Source organism: Aquarana catesbeiana, linkage group LG01, assembly GCF_042186555.1.
Source record: "Aquarana catesbeiana isolate 2022-GZ linkage group LG01, ASM4218655v1, whole genome shotgun sequence".
Lineage (NCBI taxonomy): Eukaryota > Metazoa > Chordata > Amphibia > Anura > Ranidae > Aquarana > Aquarana catesbeiana.
Genome location: NC_133324.1, coordinates 387,987,823 through 388,004,689, shown reverse-complemented (window position 1 = coordinate 388,004,689; position 16,867 = coordinate 387,987,823). Strand labels below are relative to the sequence as shown.

The following is a 16,867-nucleotide window of genomic DNA, read 5'->3' as shown; positions in this document are numbered from 1 at the left end:
GGAGCATCTGTAACGTTATGGCAAACTAAACCATGTGGTGATCCTGCTCATCCAATCTGGAAAAATTTTTACCAACAAGTGGATTGACTGCATCTTCTGAATTCATGGCCTTCGCCTACCCATGAATCAGACTGACACAGAAGTGCAGTAAAAATCACACTGTTTAATAATAATAATGGTAATAGCTAAACAGAGCAAACGTGGTCAAAACATAGCCAGAGTTCGGTAACCGGAATGGACAGTCAGACAAGCCAGGACGTCAGGGAACAAGGGATCAGCATACTTCAGGACAGGCCAGGAAATCAGGAAACTGGAGAATCAGCTTAGTGGAACAGCAAGCAGGATCAGGAACCAGCCAAACAAGTCTTAACAGGAACACAGGAGAGAGTCTCTTGATATGTTGACCAAAACGAAGGCAGAGAGAATCTGAACTGAGCAGCTTAAGTAGCCAGCAGGACTGACAAGCAGGATATCATCACCAGGTGAGTCACTGTGGAAAGATTAAAGCTGGCAATTAACTGACAGCTGAGTAGCCTGCTCTAAAAAAGGAAGGGCTGAGCCTAGCCCTGACACCTGAGCAGTATACCCTGATCTGTGAGGCTAAGCTGTATACCCTGAGCTGCATAACCTGATCTGTATACCCTGAGTGGTATACCCTGATCGGTGAGGCTGAGCTGTATACTCTGAGCTGTATACCTTGATCTGTGATGCTGAGCTGTATACCCTGAGCTGTATACCCTGAGCTGTGAGGCTGAGCTATATACTCTGTCCTGTGATGCTGAGCTGTATACTCTGTCCTGTGATGCTGGGGCAGTATACTCTGTCCCATGATGCTGAGCTGTATACTCCTAACACTATGGGTGTTATATGGGTCTTATAGCTAGCAGAAGACAGAAGACAAAGAAAAGACTGTATCTCTCATTGCAAGGCCTTGCATCCTATTAATAATAAGAGGGACTGCATTATAATGTATGGGGAGCTCCCTAGTAATTGTGTTGTGCTTTATTGATTGACTTTGCCTTTCTGTGGTTACCAAGGTGTGCTGGAAGTTGGAAGGTGCTCAGAGTTAAAGCGTTTGTGTTCTGAACATTAGTCCCACTTGGAGACGCACTCTCAAGGGTCATCTAAGATAACTTTGCATGTACAAGCTGTTGTGAATAACTATTGGACTGTTGCATTTCGTTTGTGTGACAGTGCAGATAAATGTAATTACCATTTTATATCAGTTCCAGTAAAAATACATTCCTGGTTAAGTACAATTGGTGTGGAGTGTTTTTCCTTTCCCAGCAGGTAGAACATCGGATACCCAGGTAATAACAAAGTTATACTATTGTTATATTGCACATTGTGGGGTTACCCTTTACTATTAGCTTCACACTAACATTGCACCACAGCTGAGTCAAGGGGACTGAGCCAAGTTATAGGGGCTGTGAGAGCAGCGTACAGGCCCAATCAAAAAAATCAGCAGCTCCTTCTGGGGTAAGTGCTACAGATATATGACATAAGGACAAGGCCAGAAACCAGGAAGCAACTGAAGAAGTGTAAAAAAAAGTTAAAACAAGAAAATATAATATATCTTCCAATCTATTTACTAATCCTAGCAGCATACAGATTAAAAATATTTAATGTTCATTGAGAGAGTTTTAATGCAATAATGTTTTCAAGAACTGCAGTGCCTGTTTACAAGATAAGTAGGTGTTTCAAGCATGGAGGACTGTTTTTTTACATACAGTATATATATGGTGTCTGCAATTGTCACCTCTAATATTTAGCAGTCTCATTGTCTAAAGGGATGGGAAACATCACACATTTAGAAGCTTACATCCCTGTTTTAGTGTTTCACTTGTGATTAAAAAGAAGAAGCAAAAGACACTAGATTAGCTCTGGAGGCCATTTCTGAAAAGCCTACAATCTTTCAAAGAATCAAAGAGGGGAGTATCCATTTGTTTTGCCATTTCCTTTGGCACCCCCTTATGTTTAGTTTTGGTAGTGGACTGCACATACTTCATAGATCATAGTCATTTCTCAACTAAATGGGGGGTGAAAAAGAACTGTAAGGTATGAAACTGAAATGTGTTCCATTATTTGAAAAGCACACATACTGAATTATCCATCCTCCAATATTCCTTCACTCTGCTATATACACACCTAGCCTTTTGCCATTCCTTTCTGCTCACAACTTTTTCCCATTTAAAACAATCATTCCCAAGGCAGCATCCTTTCCAGACGGAGCTCTGAAAAAACAACACTTACACTTAAAGTGGATGTAAACCCAATGTCATCCTTTCTAAACTACTGCCATAGGGGTTATCTATAAGGATATACATGTAGGGATGAGCTTCATGTTCGAGTTGAACCCATGTTTGACTCGAACATTGGCTGTTCAGTCGTTCGCTGAATTCCAAACTTTATGGGCCGTTCACGCCAAATTCGTGTGGCGCGTCACGGCTCATAATTCACTGCGGCATCGCAGTGCATTGCTGGCTGATGATTGGCCAAGCATGCACTATGACCCGAATGCTTGGCCAATCACAGCGCCGTCGGTAGAGAGAGCTGTAATTGGCCAAAGCCAGGGTGGCTTTGGCCAATTATGGCTCAGGGGGTTTAGAACACGCCCCACACTATATAAGGCCGCCTACACGGCGGCCCTGTGTAGTGTGTGTTCCGGTGTTGAAAGAGAGATAGATAGACAGAGAGACAGTGTCATTTCATTTGAGTTAGATAGATTAGGCAGGACAATCAGGGAGAGTTAGCTGCACTTACAGTGTATTGTGTATATATATGCATCCCAGGTGTTGTATATATATATATATATATATACACTGTATTCAGTTTAGCTAGATCCGTTCCTGTTATCTTCTTACTGACAGGCAGGCTTGTCTTGTTACAGTATTTACAGCTACCTGAGGAAAATTGCTGGCTATTAGTACCACAGTCAGGCAGCTAGACTATTTACAGTTAGTGCAGTGCGTCCTGCTCACAGTGTTCAGCTAAAACTACAAGTTAGTGTGGTGCGTCCTGCTCACAGTGTTCAGCTAAACCTACAAGTTATTTTTTTGCGAGCTCTGCACAGTGTTCATCTAAAGCTACAAGTTAGTGCAGTGCGTCCTGCTCACAGTGTTCAGCTAAAACTACAAGTTATTTTTTTGCGAGCTCTGCACAGTGTTCATCTAAAGCTACAAGTTAGTGCAGTGCGTCCTGCTCACAGTGTTCAGCTAAAACTACAAGTTAGTGTAGTGAGACCTCTGCACAGTGTTCATCTAAAGCTACAAGTTAGTGTAGTGCGTCCTGCTCACAGTGTTCAGCTAAAACTACCTGTTAGTGTGGTGCGTCCTCCTCACAGTGTTCAGCTAAACCTACAAGTTATTTTTTTGCAAGCTCTGCACAGTGTTCATCTAAAGCTACAAGTTAGTGTAGTGCGTCCTGCTCAAAGTGTTCAGCTAAAACTACAAGTTAGTGTAGTGAGACCTCTGCACAGTGTTCACCTAAAGCTACAAGTTAGTGCAGTGCGTCCTGCTCACAGTGTTCAGCTAAAACTACAAGTTAGTGTAGTGAGACCTCTGCACAGTGTTCATCTAAAGCTACAAGTTAGTGTAGTGCATCCTACTCACAGTGTTCAACTAAAACTACATGTTAGTGTGGTGCGTCCTCCTCACAGTGTTCAGCTAAACCTACAAGTTATTTTTTTGCAAGCTCTGCACAGTGTTCATCTAAAGCTACAAGTTAGTGTAGTGCGTCCTGCTCACAGTGTTCAGCTAAAAATACAAGTTAGTGTAGTGAGACCTCTGCACAGTGTTCATCTAAAGCTACAAGTTAGTGTAGTGTGTCCTGCTCACAGTGTTCAGCTAAAACTACAAGTTAGTGTAGTGAGACCTCTGCACAGTGTTCATCTAAAGCTCCAAGTTAGTGCAGTGCGTCCTGCTCACAGTGTTCAGCTAAAACTACAAGTTATTTTTTTGCGAGCTCTGCACAGTGTTCATCTAAAGCTACAAGTTAGTGCAGTGCGTCCTGCTCACAGTGTTCAGCTATAACTACAAGTTAGTGTGGTCCGTCCTCCTCACAGTGTTCAGCTAAACCTACAAGTTATTTTTTTGCGAGCTCTGCACAGTGTTCATCTAAAGCTACAAGTTAGTGCAGTGCGTCCTGTTCACAGTGTTCAGGTAAAACTACAAGTTAGTGTGGTGCGTCCTCCTCACAGTGTTCAGCTAAAACTACAAGTTAGTGTAGTGCGTCCTCACAGTGTTCAGCTAAAACTACAAGTTAGTGTAGTGAGACCTCTGCACAGTGTTCAGCTAAAACTACAAGTTAGTGTGGTGCGTCCTCCTCACAGTGTTCAGCTAAACCTACAAGTTATTTTTTTACGAGCTCTGCACAGTGTTCAGCTAAAGCTACCTGTAGAAGGTTGGTGGTGTTTTCCTGATCCTATCACTACTGCAGGCAGCTAAAAAAGCTACAAGTTATTTTTTTGCGAGCTCTGCACAGTGTTCAGCTAAAGCTACCTGTAGAAGGTCGGTGGTGTTCTCATACTACAGGTAGGCAGTTGATTTTGCTAGCTGCAGTATCAGTACATATATATATATATATATATATATATATATATATATATATATATATATATCCCAGCTTAGTGCAGCTACAGGCCATTAGTGTGTCTGGAAGGCCAAGAAGGAAAGGCAAACAGTCACAAGACAATAAGAGAGGGCAAGCAGGCTTTGTGTCTAGTGCTGGTCGTGGAGACGGTGCATCCTCATCAGCACGTGGCCGTGGGACGTGATTGGCCTTTTTTTCGGCAGCTGGCCGTGTTGAGCCGCAACATGCGGAAGACTTGGTCGAGTGGATGACCAAGCCGTCCTCATCCTCCTCATCCTCTCTCACCCATGCTCAGGGTACTTTGTCTGGCAAAGCAGCGGCCTCTTCCCTCGGCTCAATGTCATCAGCGACTCCTTCCCTAGCCCCACCATGTCCTCCTGAGGAGTCCCTCGAACTGTTTGACCACAGTGTTGGGTACATGCTCCAGGAGGATGCCCAGCGTTTGGAAGGCTCTGATGATGATACTGAGCTCGATGAAGGCAGTAACATGAGCACGGACAGAGGGGGTGCCCAAGAAGGACAGCAATCTGGCAGTCATGCTCCCCCTGCTGCAGCATACTGCCAGGTTTGCTCCAGTGATGAGGAGGGAGGGGATGATGAGGTCACTGACTCAACGTGGGTGCCTGATAGGAGAGAGGAGGAGGAGGAGGAGTAGGCGGCACATCACCAACGAGGCAGGATGCCCTCCAGGGGCCAGCCTAAGGGCAGCACATTGACTGCATCACACCCCAAAGCTCCACATGTGCAGGGCGCTGCAGTCTCTGCGCGTTATTCAAAAAGTTCTTTGGTGTGGGCCTTTTTTGAGACGAGTGCATCAGATCGCACCGCTGCTATTTGCAACATATGTCTCAAGCGTATCTCGCGTGGCCAAAACATCTCCCGCTTGGGTACCACATGCTTGACCAGACATATGTTGACCTGCCATGCAGTTTGTTGGCAAGCGTATCTAAAAGACCCACACCAAAGAACAAAGAGGACCTCTCCTTGCTCCTCATCAGCTGAGATCTCCAACCCCACTATACCTTCAGTCCTCTCTGAGACCTGCACTGAGAGGAATGAAGGTGTAGAATTAGGTGTGTCACAGCCAAGTACTTGTGGGCAATCTGCTTTTGGTACACCGACGTCAGATTGTACCAGGCAAATTTCCCTGCCCCAGCTGCTGCACCGCCGAAAGAAGTTTGCTCCCAGCCATCCACATGCCCAGCGGTTGAAAGCTAGCTTGGCAAAATTGCTAGCACTTCAACTGCTGCCTTTTCAGTTGGTAGACTCTGCCCCCTTCCGTGAGTTTGTGGAATGTGCGGTTCCTCAGTGGCAGGTACCCAAACGCCACTTTCTCACGGAAGGCAATTCCGGCTCTCTACCAGCATGTGGAAGGCAATGTCCATGCCTCGCTGGACAGGGCGGTCAGCGGTAAGGTGCATATTACCGCTGACTCATGGTCCAGCAGGCATGGACAGGGACGTTACCTAAGTTTCACGGCGCATTGGGTGACCCTGCTGGCAGCTGGGAAGGATGCAGGACAGGGTGCAGTAGTGTTGGAGGTTGTTCCGCCACCACGCCTCCAAAATGCCACTACTAATGATTGTGACACACCTCTCTCCTCCACCCCCTCCTCTTCTTCTTCCTCCATGGCCTCTTCCTGTGCTTTTTCCTCGGAACCAGCGGTGCTCTGTAGCCATTCAAGGGGCTACGCAAGTACGCAGGCCAAAAGATGCCATGCGGTGCTTGAGCTGGTGTGCTTGGGGGACAGGAGCCACACTGGGGCAGAGGCTCTGTCAGCTCTGCAGGGGCAGGTTCAGAGGTGGTTGACGCCACGCCAACTTAAGGCAGGAATGGTGGTTTGCGACAATGGCACCGACCTCCTCTCTGCCCATGTGCCCTGTTTGGCTCATGTCCTTAACTTGGTGGTGCAGCGGTTCTTGGGCAGGTACCCGGGCTTACAGGATGTCCTGAGGCAGGCCAGGAAAGTCTGTGTGCATTTCCGCCGGTCTTATAATGCCAGTGCTCGGCTGGCTGACCTCCAAAAGGAGTTTAACCTGCCCAAGAACCGCCTAATCTGTGACATGCCCACCAGGTGGAACTCAACGTTGGCCATGCTGCAGCGGCTGCACATGCAGCAGAGGGCCATCAATGAGTACCTGTGCGACTATGGCACCAGGACAGGGTCAGGGGAGCTTGTTTTTTTTCCCCACGCCAGTGGGCCATGATCAGGAATGCATGCACTGTCCTGTCACCATTTGAGGAGGCCACGAGGATGGTGAGCAGTGACAGTGCATGCATCAGTGACACTGTCCCCCTTGTCCACCTGTTGGAGCACACGCTGCGTGGAATAATGGACAGGGCACTTGAGGCAGAACAGAGGCAGGAAGAGGAGGACTTCCTTAGCTCTCAAGGCCCCCTTTATCCAGACAGTGTTCCTGCGTGCCCGCCGATCACACAGGAAGAGGACGAGGAGGAGGAGGAAGATTGTGTCAGTATGGAGGTGGAGCCTGGCACTCAGCATCAGCAGCAGTCTTTAAGGGATCAGTCCCAAGAAACACATGGACTTGTACGTGGCTGGGAGGAGGTGGCTGCGAACCATGTCGTCCTTAGTGACCCAGAGGACTCCGGACCGAATGCCTCAGCAAACCTACGCTGCATGGCCTCCCTGATCCTGCAAAGCCTGCGTAAGGATCCTCGTATTCGTGTTATCAAGGAGAAGGACCAATACTGGCTGGCAACCCTCCTTGATCCACGTTACAAGGGTAAGGTTGCGGACCTTATCTTGCCATCGCAGAGGGAGCAGAGGATGAAACATCTTCGGGAGGCCTTGCAGAAAGGTCTGTGCAACGGGTTCCCAGAGACTGGGAGGTTACAAACTCCTGTTTCTGGACAACGTGTTGCTGAGGCTTTGGTCAGTCAAAGAAGGAGCGGTGGAGAAGGTAGCCGTCTGACCGATGCGTTTAGACAATTTTTTGGTACACAGCCCCAAGGTATGATCGGTTCCAGCAACCATCGCCAGCGTCTGTTTTACATGGTGCAGGAATACCTAGGGGCAAGATCTGACTTGGACACCTTTCCCACCGAAAATCCTCTGTATTACTGGGTCTTGAGGATGGATCACTGGCCAGAGCTTGCACAGTATGCAATTGAGCTACTGGCCTGTCCTGCATCCAGCGTTCTTTCGGAACGCACATTTAGTGCTGCTGGAGGCTTTGTAACCAATCACAGGGTGCGTCTGTCCACCGACTCGGTCGATCGACTGACCTTCATAAAAATGAATCAGTCTTGGATCACCACCAGCTACCAAGCACCTGATGCTGATGTAACCGAATAATTTTTTTGAAATCTCAGATCCCTTCAAAGACTGCCTATGCTGATGCTGAGTGACTATCCCTGAGTAATTATCCTCTTCCTCCTCAATGATCACGCTCATAGCTTGTTAGAACATTTTTGGTTCTGGGTGCCACCACCAGTGCCTAAGGCCCAATTTTTTCAGCCCCTGTTTAACAGGAGCGTGTAATTACAATTTTTGATGCAATACTTTGCAGCAGGGCTCGTTTCTGCATTCCAACTAGAGTATCTGTGAGGGGTTGCAGTGTTGTGGCACCAGCACCAGTGCCTAAGGCCCAATTTTTCAGCCCCTGTTTAACAGGAGCGTGTAATTACAATTTTTGATGCAATACTTTGCAGCAGGGCTCGTTCCTGCGTTCCAACTAGAGTGTCTGTGAGGACTTACAGTGTTGTGGCACCAGCACCACCACCACCACCAAAGGCCCAATTTTTCTGCCCTTGTTCAACAGGGGCATGTAATTACAATTCTTGATCTAATATTTCACAGCAGGGCCCATTTCTGCACCCACCAAGAGCGAGTGAGGAATAACAGTGTTGTGGCACCAGCACCACCACCAGCACCAAAGTCCCAATTTTTCTGCCCCTGGTCAACAGGGGCATGTAATTACAATTCTTGATCTAATATTTCACAGCAGGGCCCTGTGAGGGCTTACAGTGTTGTGGCCTCAACAACACCTAAGGCCCAAATTTCTGCTGAGTATATAGGGCAGGCCCCTACTTTCAAACATCTAACTTACAAATGACTCCTACTTGCAAACGGAAGGAGACAACAGGAAGTGAGATGAAATCTACCCCTAGGAAGGGAAATTCTCTCCTGTAAGAGTTAATATGGGAAAAATATTTCTCCTTTCCACTGATGTTTTCCAATCCTTGTTTCACAAAAAAAAACTAATTTTCAAAAAACATTTGTCATTGGGACAAAAAGTGAGGTGAAATCTTCTGAAGAGGAGGACAGACAGCAAAACAAATGTCACAGGGGTGATAAAAAGCTTAAAAAAGATTTTTTGGCTGGAGCTAAACACGTTAAAAATGTACCCGTTCAAAATTACAAACAGATTCTACTTAACAACAAACCTACAGTCCCTGTCTTGTTTGCACCGCCTGTATACTGCTGTTCAGAGTATACAGTATAGGGCCTGGTGGCCCCACACCTTTCCTTATTTTAATTTGGCTGCGGGGTTCCCCTTAATATCCATACAAGACCCAAAGGGCCTGGTAATGGACTGGGGGGGTACCCATGCCATTTGTCTCACTGATTTTCATCCATATTGCCAGGACCCGACATTACATTAAACCGGCAAGCAGTTTTAAATGAGATTTTTTCCTTTAAAAATGACATTTTGTGCAGGGACTGTTCTAAACACGGGAAACACGCGCCACTTTACAGGCATACTATAGACACCCCCCAGGTATGATATTTAAAGGAATATTTCACTTTTTTTTTTTTACTTTAAGCATCATTAAAATCACTGCTCCTGAAAAAACGGCCGTTTTTAAAAGTTTTTTTTGCATTGATACATGTCCCCTGGGGCAGGACCCGGGTCCCCAAACCCTTATACCATGCAAATTAGCCTTTAAAATGAGCACTTTTGATTTCGAACGTTCGAGTCCCATAGACGTCAATGGGGTTCTAACGTTCGTGCAAATTTTCGGTCCGTTCGCAGGTTCTGGTGCGAACCGAATCGGGGGGTGTTCGGCTCATCCCTATATACATGCCTCCTGCATGTACCTTTACCTGTCAAATGTCTCCCCTCTGTCTGTTATTAGACCCGAAAAATGGCAGATTCTGTGGGTGAGTCTGTTGTCTGGAGCTCGATGGGTGGAGTCGTGATGTCAGTAGACTCCCTGCCCACCTCTACACTCCCCTTGTCAATATGCATTTTCTCCTGTGTATATTTCTTACACTGAACTTCTGCTATGATCTCTAACATCCAGTGAAAAGACAGGAAAGTAACCACATGACTTCAGCATGCCAAATCATGCTGAGGTGTGGAATAGCCAATCCTTGCAGAGCTGCTGAAGAAAGGAGTGGGGGAGGGAATTAAAAAACAATGCATGTCTTAGGCTAGTGCACGAGATATGTAAATCACCTGTCACTCACAGCAAGGGGGAGGATTTGACAAAGTTTTTCTGTTTGTCAAGTTTTATCTCACTGAACAATAAAAGAGGATTGCTCAGAGCTGGATTAACTCTGTGTGGCAAGACTGGGCTCAAATGATAGGAAATCTTATACTCTACATAAAAGCTTTTGTTACCCCAACATTTCATATTTCTTATATGTGCCTTTTGTACCGTGTACTTGTATGAGAAAGTATCCTGTTCTCTTTGTATTGCTTATTTTGTGTGAAATCCCTGGTGTTCCTGCTACTCCCTCTGCTTTCCTATTAAAAACTGGCCACACTAAGCAGGAGAGCACAGTGCGGTCAGTTCTCTAGCTATGCTGCAAACTCAATGTACTCGCCTCCAATGTATAGACTTGCCCTGACATTCCCCCGCTGCACAGCCATTCACTGGAAAGCTCAGTGTGGTGCTGTTTCTACTCCCCCCAGCTTACATGCAACTGGCAACAGAGGGAATGCAATAATTTATAAATAATAAATAATTAATTAATATAATAAATAATCTGTAAATAAAACAGTCCCAAATCAACGATTGTTCTTTGTGCAGACCCTTTAAACACAGCTCCACAGTCTTCTTTTTAGTGATGCTGATATCCACCACCAAATGGTAAGCAAACTCGCTAGATAGATTAGACCTTTTGTTACAGAAGGTCAGCAGTGCTCAAAATTATAACTTGGCAGCTATCAACTTGATGCTCTCAATAATCTGTTTTCCAAATAATTTTTGTGATCCACCTCAATAAATACAATACACTTCTTTTACCTTCTTTCTTTAAAATGGTGGATAATTTGGGACCTCACTGCATCAAGCTGAATGAAAGCACAGCTTACATGAAATAAAGTTTTAGAAGCTTACATTACACAATGGCAAGTGAATTCTTTTTCTTGGCTCAGGCTTTTTCAGCTATGCATTATAGAGGAAGGGCAATGGACAAAGAAGGGGATTAAATATAAAAATTTTCCCATTGGTCCTGCAATTAAAGGCATGGGAGTGCCATAAAAGATAGTTTAAAATACATGAATTGTAGTACAATTGAAATGTGCTAGTATTAAGTGGCAATAATACAAATAAATAGTGTGCTGGTGTTACTCTGTAAGAAAATGTAAAATTTTCCATTCTGGGATGGAATCCATTCTTACTGAAATATATTGATTTCACTTTTCAAGATAACCTCTCTTTAACCTGTTGCCTCAAGCAGTAAGGTTCCAGCAAACTAGCAGTAAGCCTGGTAATCCCCTTAGTGCCATCAAGTCAAGCTAAGTCTTGAAGACATATGTTAACTTGGCACATAGGCTGCAAGGAGATTTAGTAGAAAACTTCTTCTAGCAAAGTAACTTTTCTCCTTCCTTTGACTTACCTGAGTAATGATTGTTTAAATCTTGAGAGGCTTTTAAAGAAGTAGACATTTCTGCAATAAAATGGGTGAAAAGAAAATCATTGTAATGGACTCATAATTTACGTATTGATTTACAGTGATAATGCTCTAGTGCTGTCCTCAGCAGCAAATGAATAAGTAACATTTTCAAAACAGAGACAAAGTATTAAAATCTGCTTTTCCATGTCAATTTTGTCATCTCTAATATTCCATTATCTCAGTAGCAATGGCAACAGAATTACGCTTTTGCATCCATTGTGTCCCTTTACATTCCCTGTAATGTAATGGTGTCAGAGCAGTTTTTGCAATTAGCAATAATAGATAATAAAATTATTTAACATGGGGACATTGTATGCACCTCCCAGTTTTCTGAAATTACTTGAGGCTATCCAATGATAAACATTTTCATTTATAGCATATTACTACTTTGAAGAAGATGTAATTTTATTTAGAAGTGGATAAAACAGAAAAGGAAAAGTGGACATAGATAAGAATAATTGATTTGCAAAAAAACATGGATATAAAAGCCTCTCTATGTATATACATATTTGTGTACTGTTTCTTTGTGAATGTAGCAAGATCCAATGCCTCCTTTAGTTTAATGAAAACCTCCAGAGCCAAAGCTCCTGACATCCTTCCATATAGAGTGGGATGTAAGGCATAGTGGGTGTACGGCAAGATAGATTCATGGGCGCCAGACACTTCTTGAATGCAAAAAGATTTTATTTCTCTTGAACAGAACATTGGGAGAGAGGGTTATGGCCAGGACACCCTTAGGTAGTTGCAATGTTAATTAGCAGACTCTGACACTTCTACAGGCCATGCAGGGAAAGGCATCCAGCAAGACACCACATCTGCATCAGTCTCAGAACAGTTTCTAACACAAGTCAAGTTGTAAGAAACTCCTTTTCATTTACTCTACAGTTACTTCTTGCAGGTTCTCAACCTACTGAGCTCCTAGTCTCTCTCACTAGACTTGCTGATTCACTGCCACCGAATCCCTTGAGCTCTTCCAATCTTCACTTAAGTATTTTCCTCAAGCGTCTACACCGCTTCTCTGCTGAGTCCCTAGCTTGGCACTTCAGATACTTCTCAAGCTTCACCCCACTGGCCTGCTCGGTCCCTGGCTTGACACACAAGGCTGCTCTGTAAGCGTCACCTCCACCTCATTCAGAGATGAGTGCGATGACGTCAGAGCGTCAACCTCCCTAGGGAGGTTGACGCTCTGACGTCATCGCACTCATCTCTGAACTGGCGCTCGCTTTCTGGCTTGACGACTGCTCTTTTTAACTGCAGCTTTGTAAGTTTTTTACCTTATTTTAATAAAATATCTTTTTGGATTTACACTATGGTTGCCTCTCTCTTACCCTTATGAGGCTAATTCAAGGTATGGTGTGATTGGAGCTACGCTCGCGGAGGGAGATCGCATGCTGGCTATTAGGACCCATGTTTACAGTCTCTACATCCGTAGCATTATCTAGCAAAGATTTGCACTGCCTGACCTGGATATCATTCTGAGATGTGCCTTATTGTGCCTGGATATCAATTTGAGATGTGACTTATTGTGCCTTCCATCTGGTAAGCACATAAGTGTGGTGGTGGAGGATCATCTTACAAGGTGTGTTTGTCATTCCACTCTCTTCTGACCCTCACGGATATTATCAGAGGATTTCTCTCATCTTTTTTGCACCTATGGACTTTATATCACAATTATTATGATTTGATGTGGTTTAGATACACTTTAAGGGTTTATTGTGCACATTAATTTATTGCACACAAGTCATTTTTTGGTATTTCACATACAGCGCAGTTTTTTCTTTTTGTTTTTCCTTGTTGTGCTTTATCCACAGTTGAACTGCAGCTATTTTTTGGGGCTTTTTTTGATAGCACAGGGTTTTTTCTGTTTTTCTAGCAGCCAGATGTGCCCGGGATAGGCCCAAACTCCAGCCTAGCAGCCCGGGCAATACAACACACGTCCACCCAGACAGCCATCCAGATGGCACAGAACCCCCGATCACCTGACTCCACCCAAATATATAGGTTCTCCCAGCAGGCCAAGGGATTTAAGAAACCCCTTGCCCATTGGCTGAGATGCCCCACATACTCCTAATTTGTCCTTGCTTTGCCCTTATCTTATCTAATGTCACCAGGTACCCGGCCACCTAGCGGCTGATGAGAGAAGTGCAGCAATTCCAGACTTAGTGCGAGCTCAATTGATCTCTAACAATGAGCCAAGATAACTACACCTGGCAGGTAAATTTAGAAGCAACCCTGCCTGAACATCAGGGTGCTACATAAATATATACACTGGTGTAATTATAGTCAGTCCATGCCACAACTACAAGGCCTAACAGCCCAGACAAATACATGCTTCAAAATCCTCCTGAGCAAGGCAACATAATCATTTATCCTAGCAGCAATAGTCTTTTAAATTAGGAAGATAAATTAGAAAGAAATACTTCAAACATATGTTTCAGAAAGCTATTAAAACAAATAGTACATCACCAGCATTCTGTTCTTTTAGAATGGCACATTCTTATGGCATAGAAGCAATAATCATATAATCCAATCAGATTTTAATTTCCATTCTTTCATTTGAACCAAAGGCATAAGGCCTGAAATCGAATTGGTTGCCATGGAAAACAACTTTGTACTCCTTCATAGCTCTCAACTGTTTCTGATTTCCTGATCGAGGGACTGTCCCTGATTTGGAACAAAGTCCCTCTGTCCTTCTTTCCTCCTCATTTGTCCCTCATTTTAGTCTGATCTATATAGTTGCATATATAATTCACTTTTTATCTTTCAAAAGTGCTTTACAGTGCTAAACCTTTTCAATTTTGAAATCGCTACATTTGTACATTTCAAAACCAGTATAAAGGAATAGTAATGAAAAAAAAAAAAGCGTGTGTGGGTTTAACTAATGATTTTTGTTGTATAATTCTCCTTTAAGGGGGTGTGTGGCCTATGCATTTTGATAATAGGTGTCCCTCATTCCCATCTCAAAATGTTGGGAGGTATATTTTCCTCCAGTTTCTTAAAGTGTTTGTTACCCTAAAAAAATAAAATGGATCCTGTTCTCTTAAAGCATTTTATACAGCACAGTGCTTGTGTTGTGTAATTTGTTCCCTGTATCACCTGAAATACCTGGCTGATCCCGGCTATGCCCTCCTCCCTGTAAACTGACCACAGTTTATCATGGCTGCTGAGCCCTGACACCGTTGTCAGTGTACATGCCTTCGTCATCTGCTGCTATCTGCAGCTCTTCTGTGTCTCCCTCTGTCCTCCTCCCCCTCCCCACCCTGCCTGTCAGCTGGTACCAGCGCTGCTCTGCTCCTCTCCCCACTGCTCTAAAACTATGTTAGGTTTATACCATCCCCATTGTTAGATAAGAACATATGTCCTAGTGTCTGTGCTTTATTAAAAAAAGCCAATTTCTGTTTTCATGTGACTCCTCAGCTCGCTCCTCTTCTTCCCCCTTGCTCCCCGGCGAGAAGGAAGAGCCGAGGAGTCACGTGAGTGCCAGAAGGCGATATGAAATCAGGTGGAAATCTGCTTTTTTTTTAAATAAAGCACAGGCACCAGAACACATGTTGTTATCTAACAGAGGGGATGGTATAAACTTAACATAGTACTAAGTATAAAATTGATGCGCTTTAAATAAATAGTGCACAATATGCTGCTGCGACTAAGCTTAAATCCAGGAATAAAAAATGCATACATGTGAATAAAATAAATTAATAATTATGGTGCTAATACATGTGTTAAAATTGCCAAAATAAATCTTCAAATTGGTGATGTGACGGTGAGTATAAATAAAATAATAATGACACTCTGAGTACAATGTCCAGGCAGAGATAAATAGTGGGAGAAAGTAAAAAAAAAAAAAAAATTTTAAACAGTTCCTTCCCTTAATCCAGATTGATTGACTCACTGGGTTAGATCGTTTGTACCAGGATATTTAGTTTTTCTTGCATCCCACTTCAGCAATTACACTGCTGGTGATTCGGCTCTCAGGATAAAGGTTTTTAGATAGTACATAAGCAAAACAGGGACAAGAGATACACTCACACACTCCCGGTCTATTAGAAGCAAAATAAGCAGATTGCAGTCAGCCGCTGTGGACGAGGTTTCCCATAGAGAAACAGCTGCTGTTAACCTTCAGGTGTATTGCAGCACTGAACGTCCTAAGCTCCTCCCACGCGTTACATCACTGACACGTGACTTTTTCAAGTGTATCCTTGAAAAAGTCACGTGTCAGTGATGTAACGCGTGGGAGGAGCTTAGGACGTTCAGTGCTGCAATACACCTGAAGGTTAACAGCAGCTGTTTCTCTATGGGAAACCTCGTCCACAGCGGCTGACTGCAATCTGCTTATTTTGCTTCTAATAGACCGGGAGTGTGTGAGTGTATCTCTTGTCCCTGTTTTGCTTATGTACTATCTAAAAACCTTTATCCTTAGAGCCGAATCACCAGCAGTGTAATTGCTGAAGTGGGATGCAAGAAAAACTAAATATCCTGGTACAAACGATCTAACCCAGTGAGTCAATCAATCTGGATTAAGGGAAGGAACTGTTTAAAATGTTTTTTTTTTTTTTTTTTTTACTTTCTCCCACTATTTATCTCTGCCTGGACATTGTACTCAGAGTGTCATTATTATTTTATTTATACTCACCGTCACATCACCAATTTGAAGATTTATTTTGGCAATTTTAACACATGTATTAGCACCATAATTATTAATTTATTTTATTCACATGTATGCATTTTTTATTCCTGGATTTAAGCTTAGTCGCAGCAGCATATTGTGCACTATTTATTTAAAGCGCATCAATTTTATACTTAGTACTATTTGTTTGGTTATCTGATCACCCTATATTGATAGCAGCTTTAATTTACTGATTTTTTCATAGCACTAACTATATTGGTATATATATATTTTTAAGCACAATTTATTTATATCACACATATCTGTCCACATTAGCGCTTGGTTTTTATTCATATTTTATAAACTTAACATAGTGGCTTAACAACCACTTTAAATGGCCATCATTGTTACATATACAGTAAAACCTTGGACTGCGAGTAACTTGATCTGCGAGTGTTTTAGGAGACGAGCAAAAATGTTTTATAAACTTTAACTTGATAAACAAGCAAGGTCTTGCAATACGAGTAGCGTCACGTCACAACTGAGTATAAAAGAGAGAAGATAGGTGCCTCTAAGTGTAGCAATATGGTTACATTTATTGAAGGTACAGCATGTAGGTTTGCTTCACACTGCCGCGACTTGGGATCTGACTTATGAGACTCCAAGTCGCGTGACATGTGAAATCCATTTTAGTCAATAAAAACTGTCCTAATGAGCACTACTAAAGTCGCTCTGACTTTAAAATAGGTTCCTGTACTACTTCAAGGCGACTTATATCCGACTTGTGCTCATAGACTTTAATG

General features: G+C 43.5%; 1 protein-coding gene across 1 annotated transcript in view; it reads right to left on the bottom strand.

Moving 5' to 3' along the window:
* Positions 1-16,867, bottom strand: part of TRPM6 (transient receptor potential cation channel subfamily M member 6) — a 318,859-nt gene that overhangs the window by 89,232 nt on the left and 212,760 nt on the right. Inside the window, exon 32 of the mRNA XM_073634261.1 lies at positions 11,402-11,452. Coding sequence (XP_073490362.1) covers positions 11,402-11,452 — 51 coding nt within the window. The remainder of the gene's footprint in view (positions 1-11,401; positions 11,453-16,867) is intronic.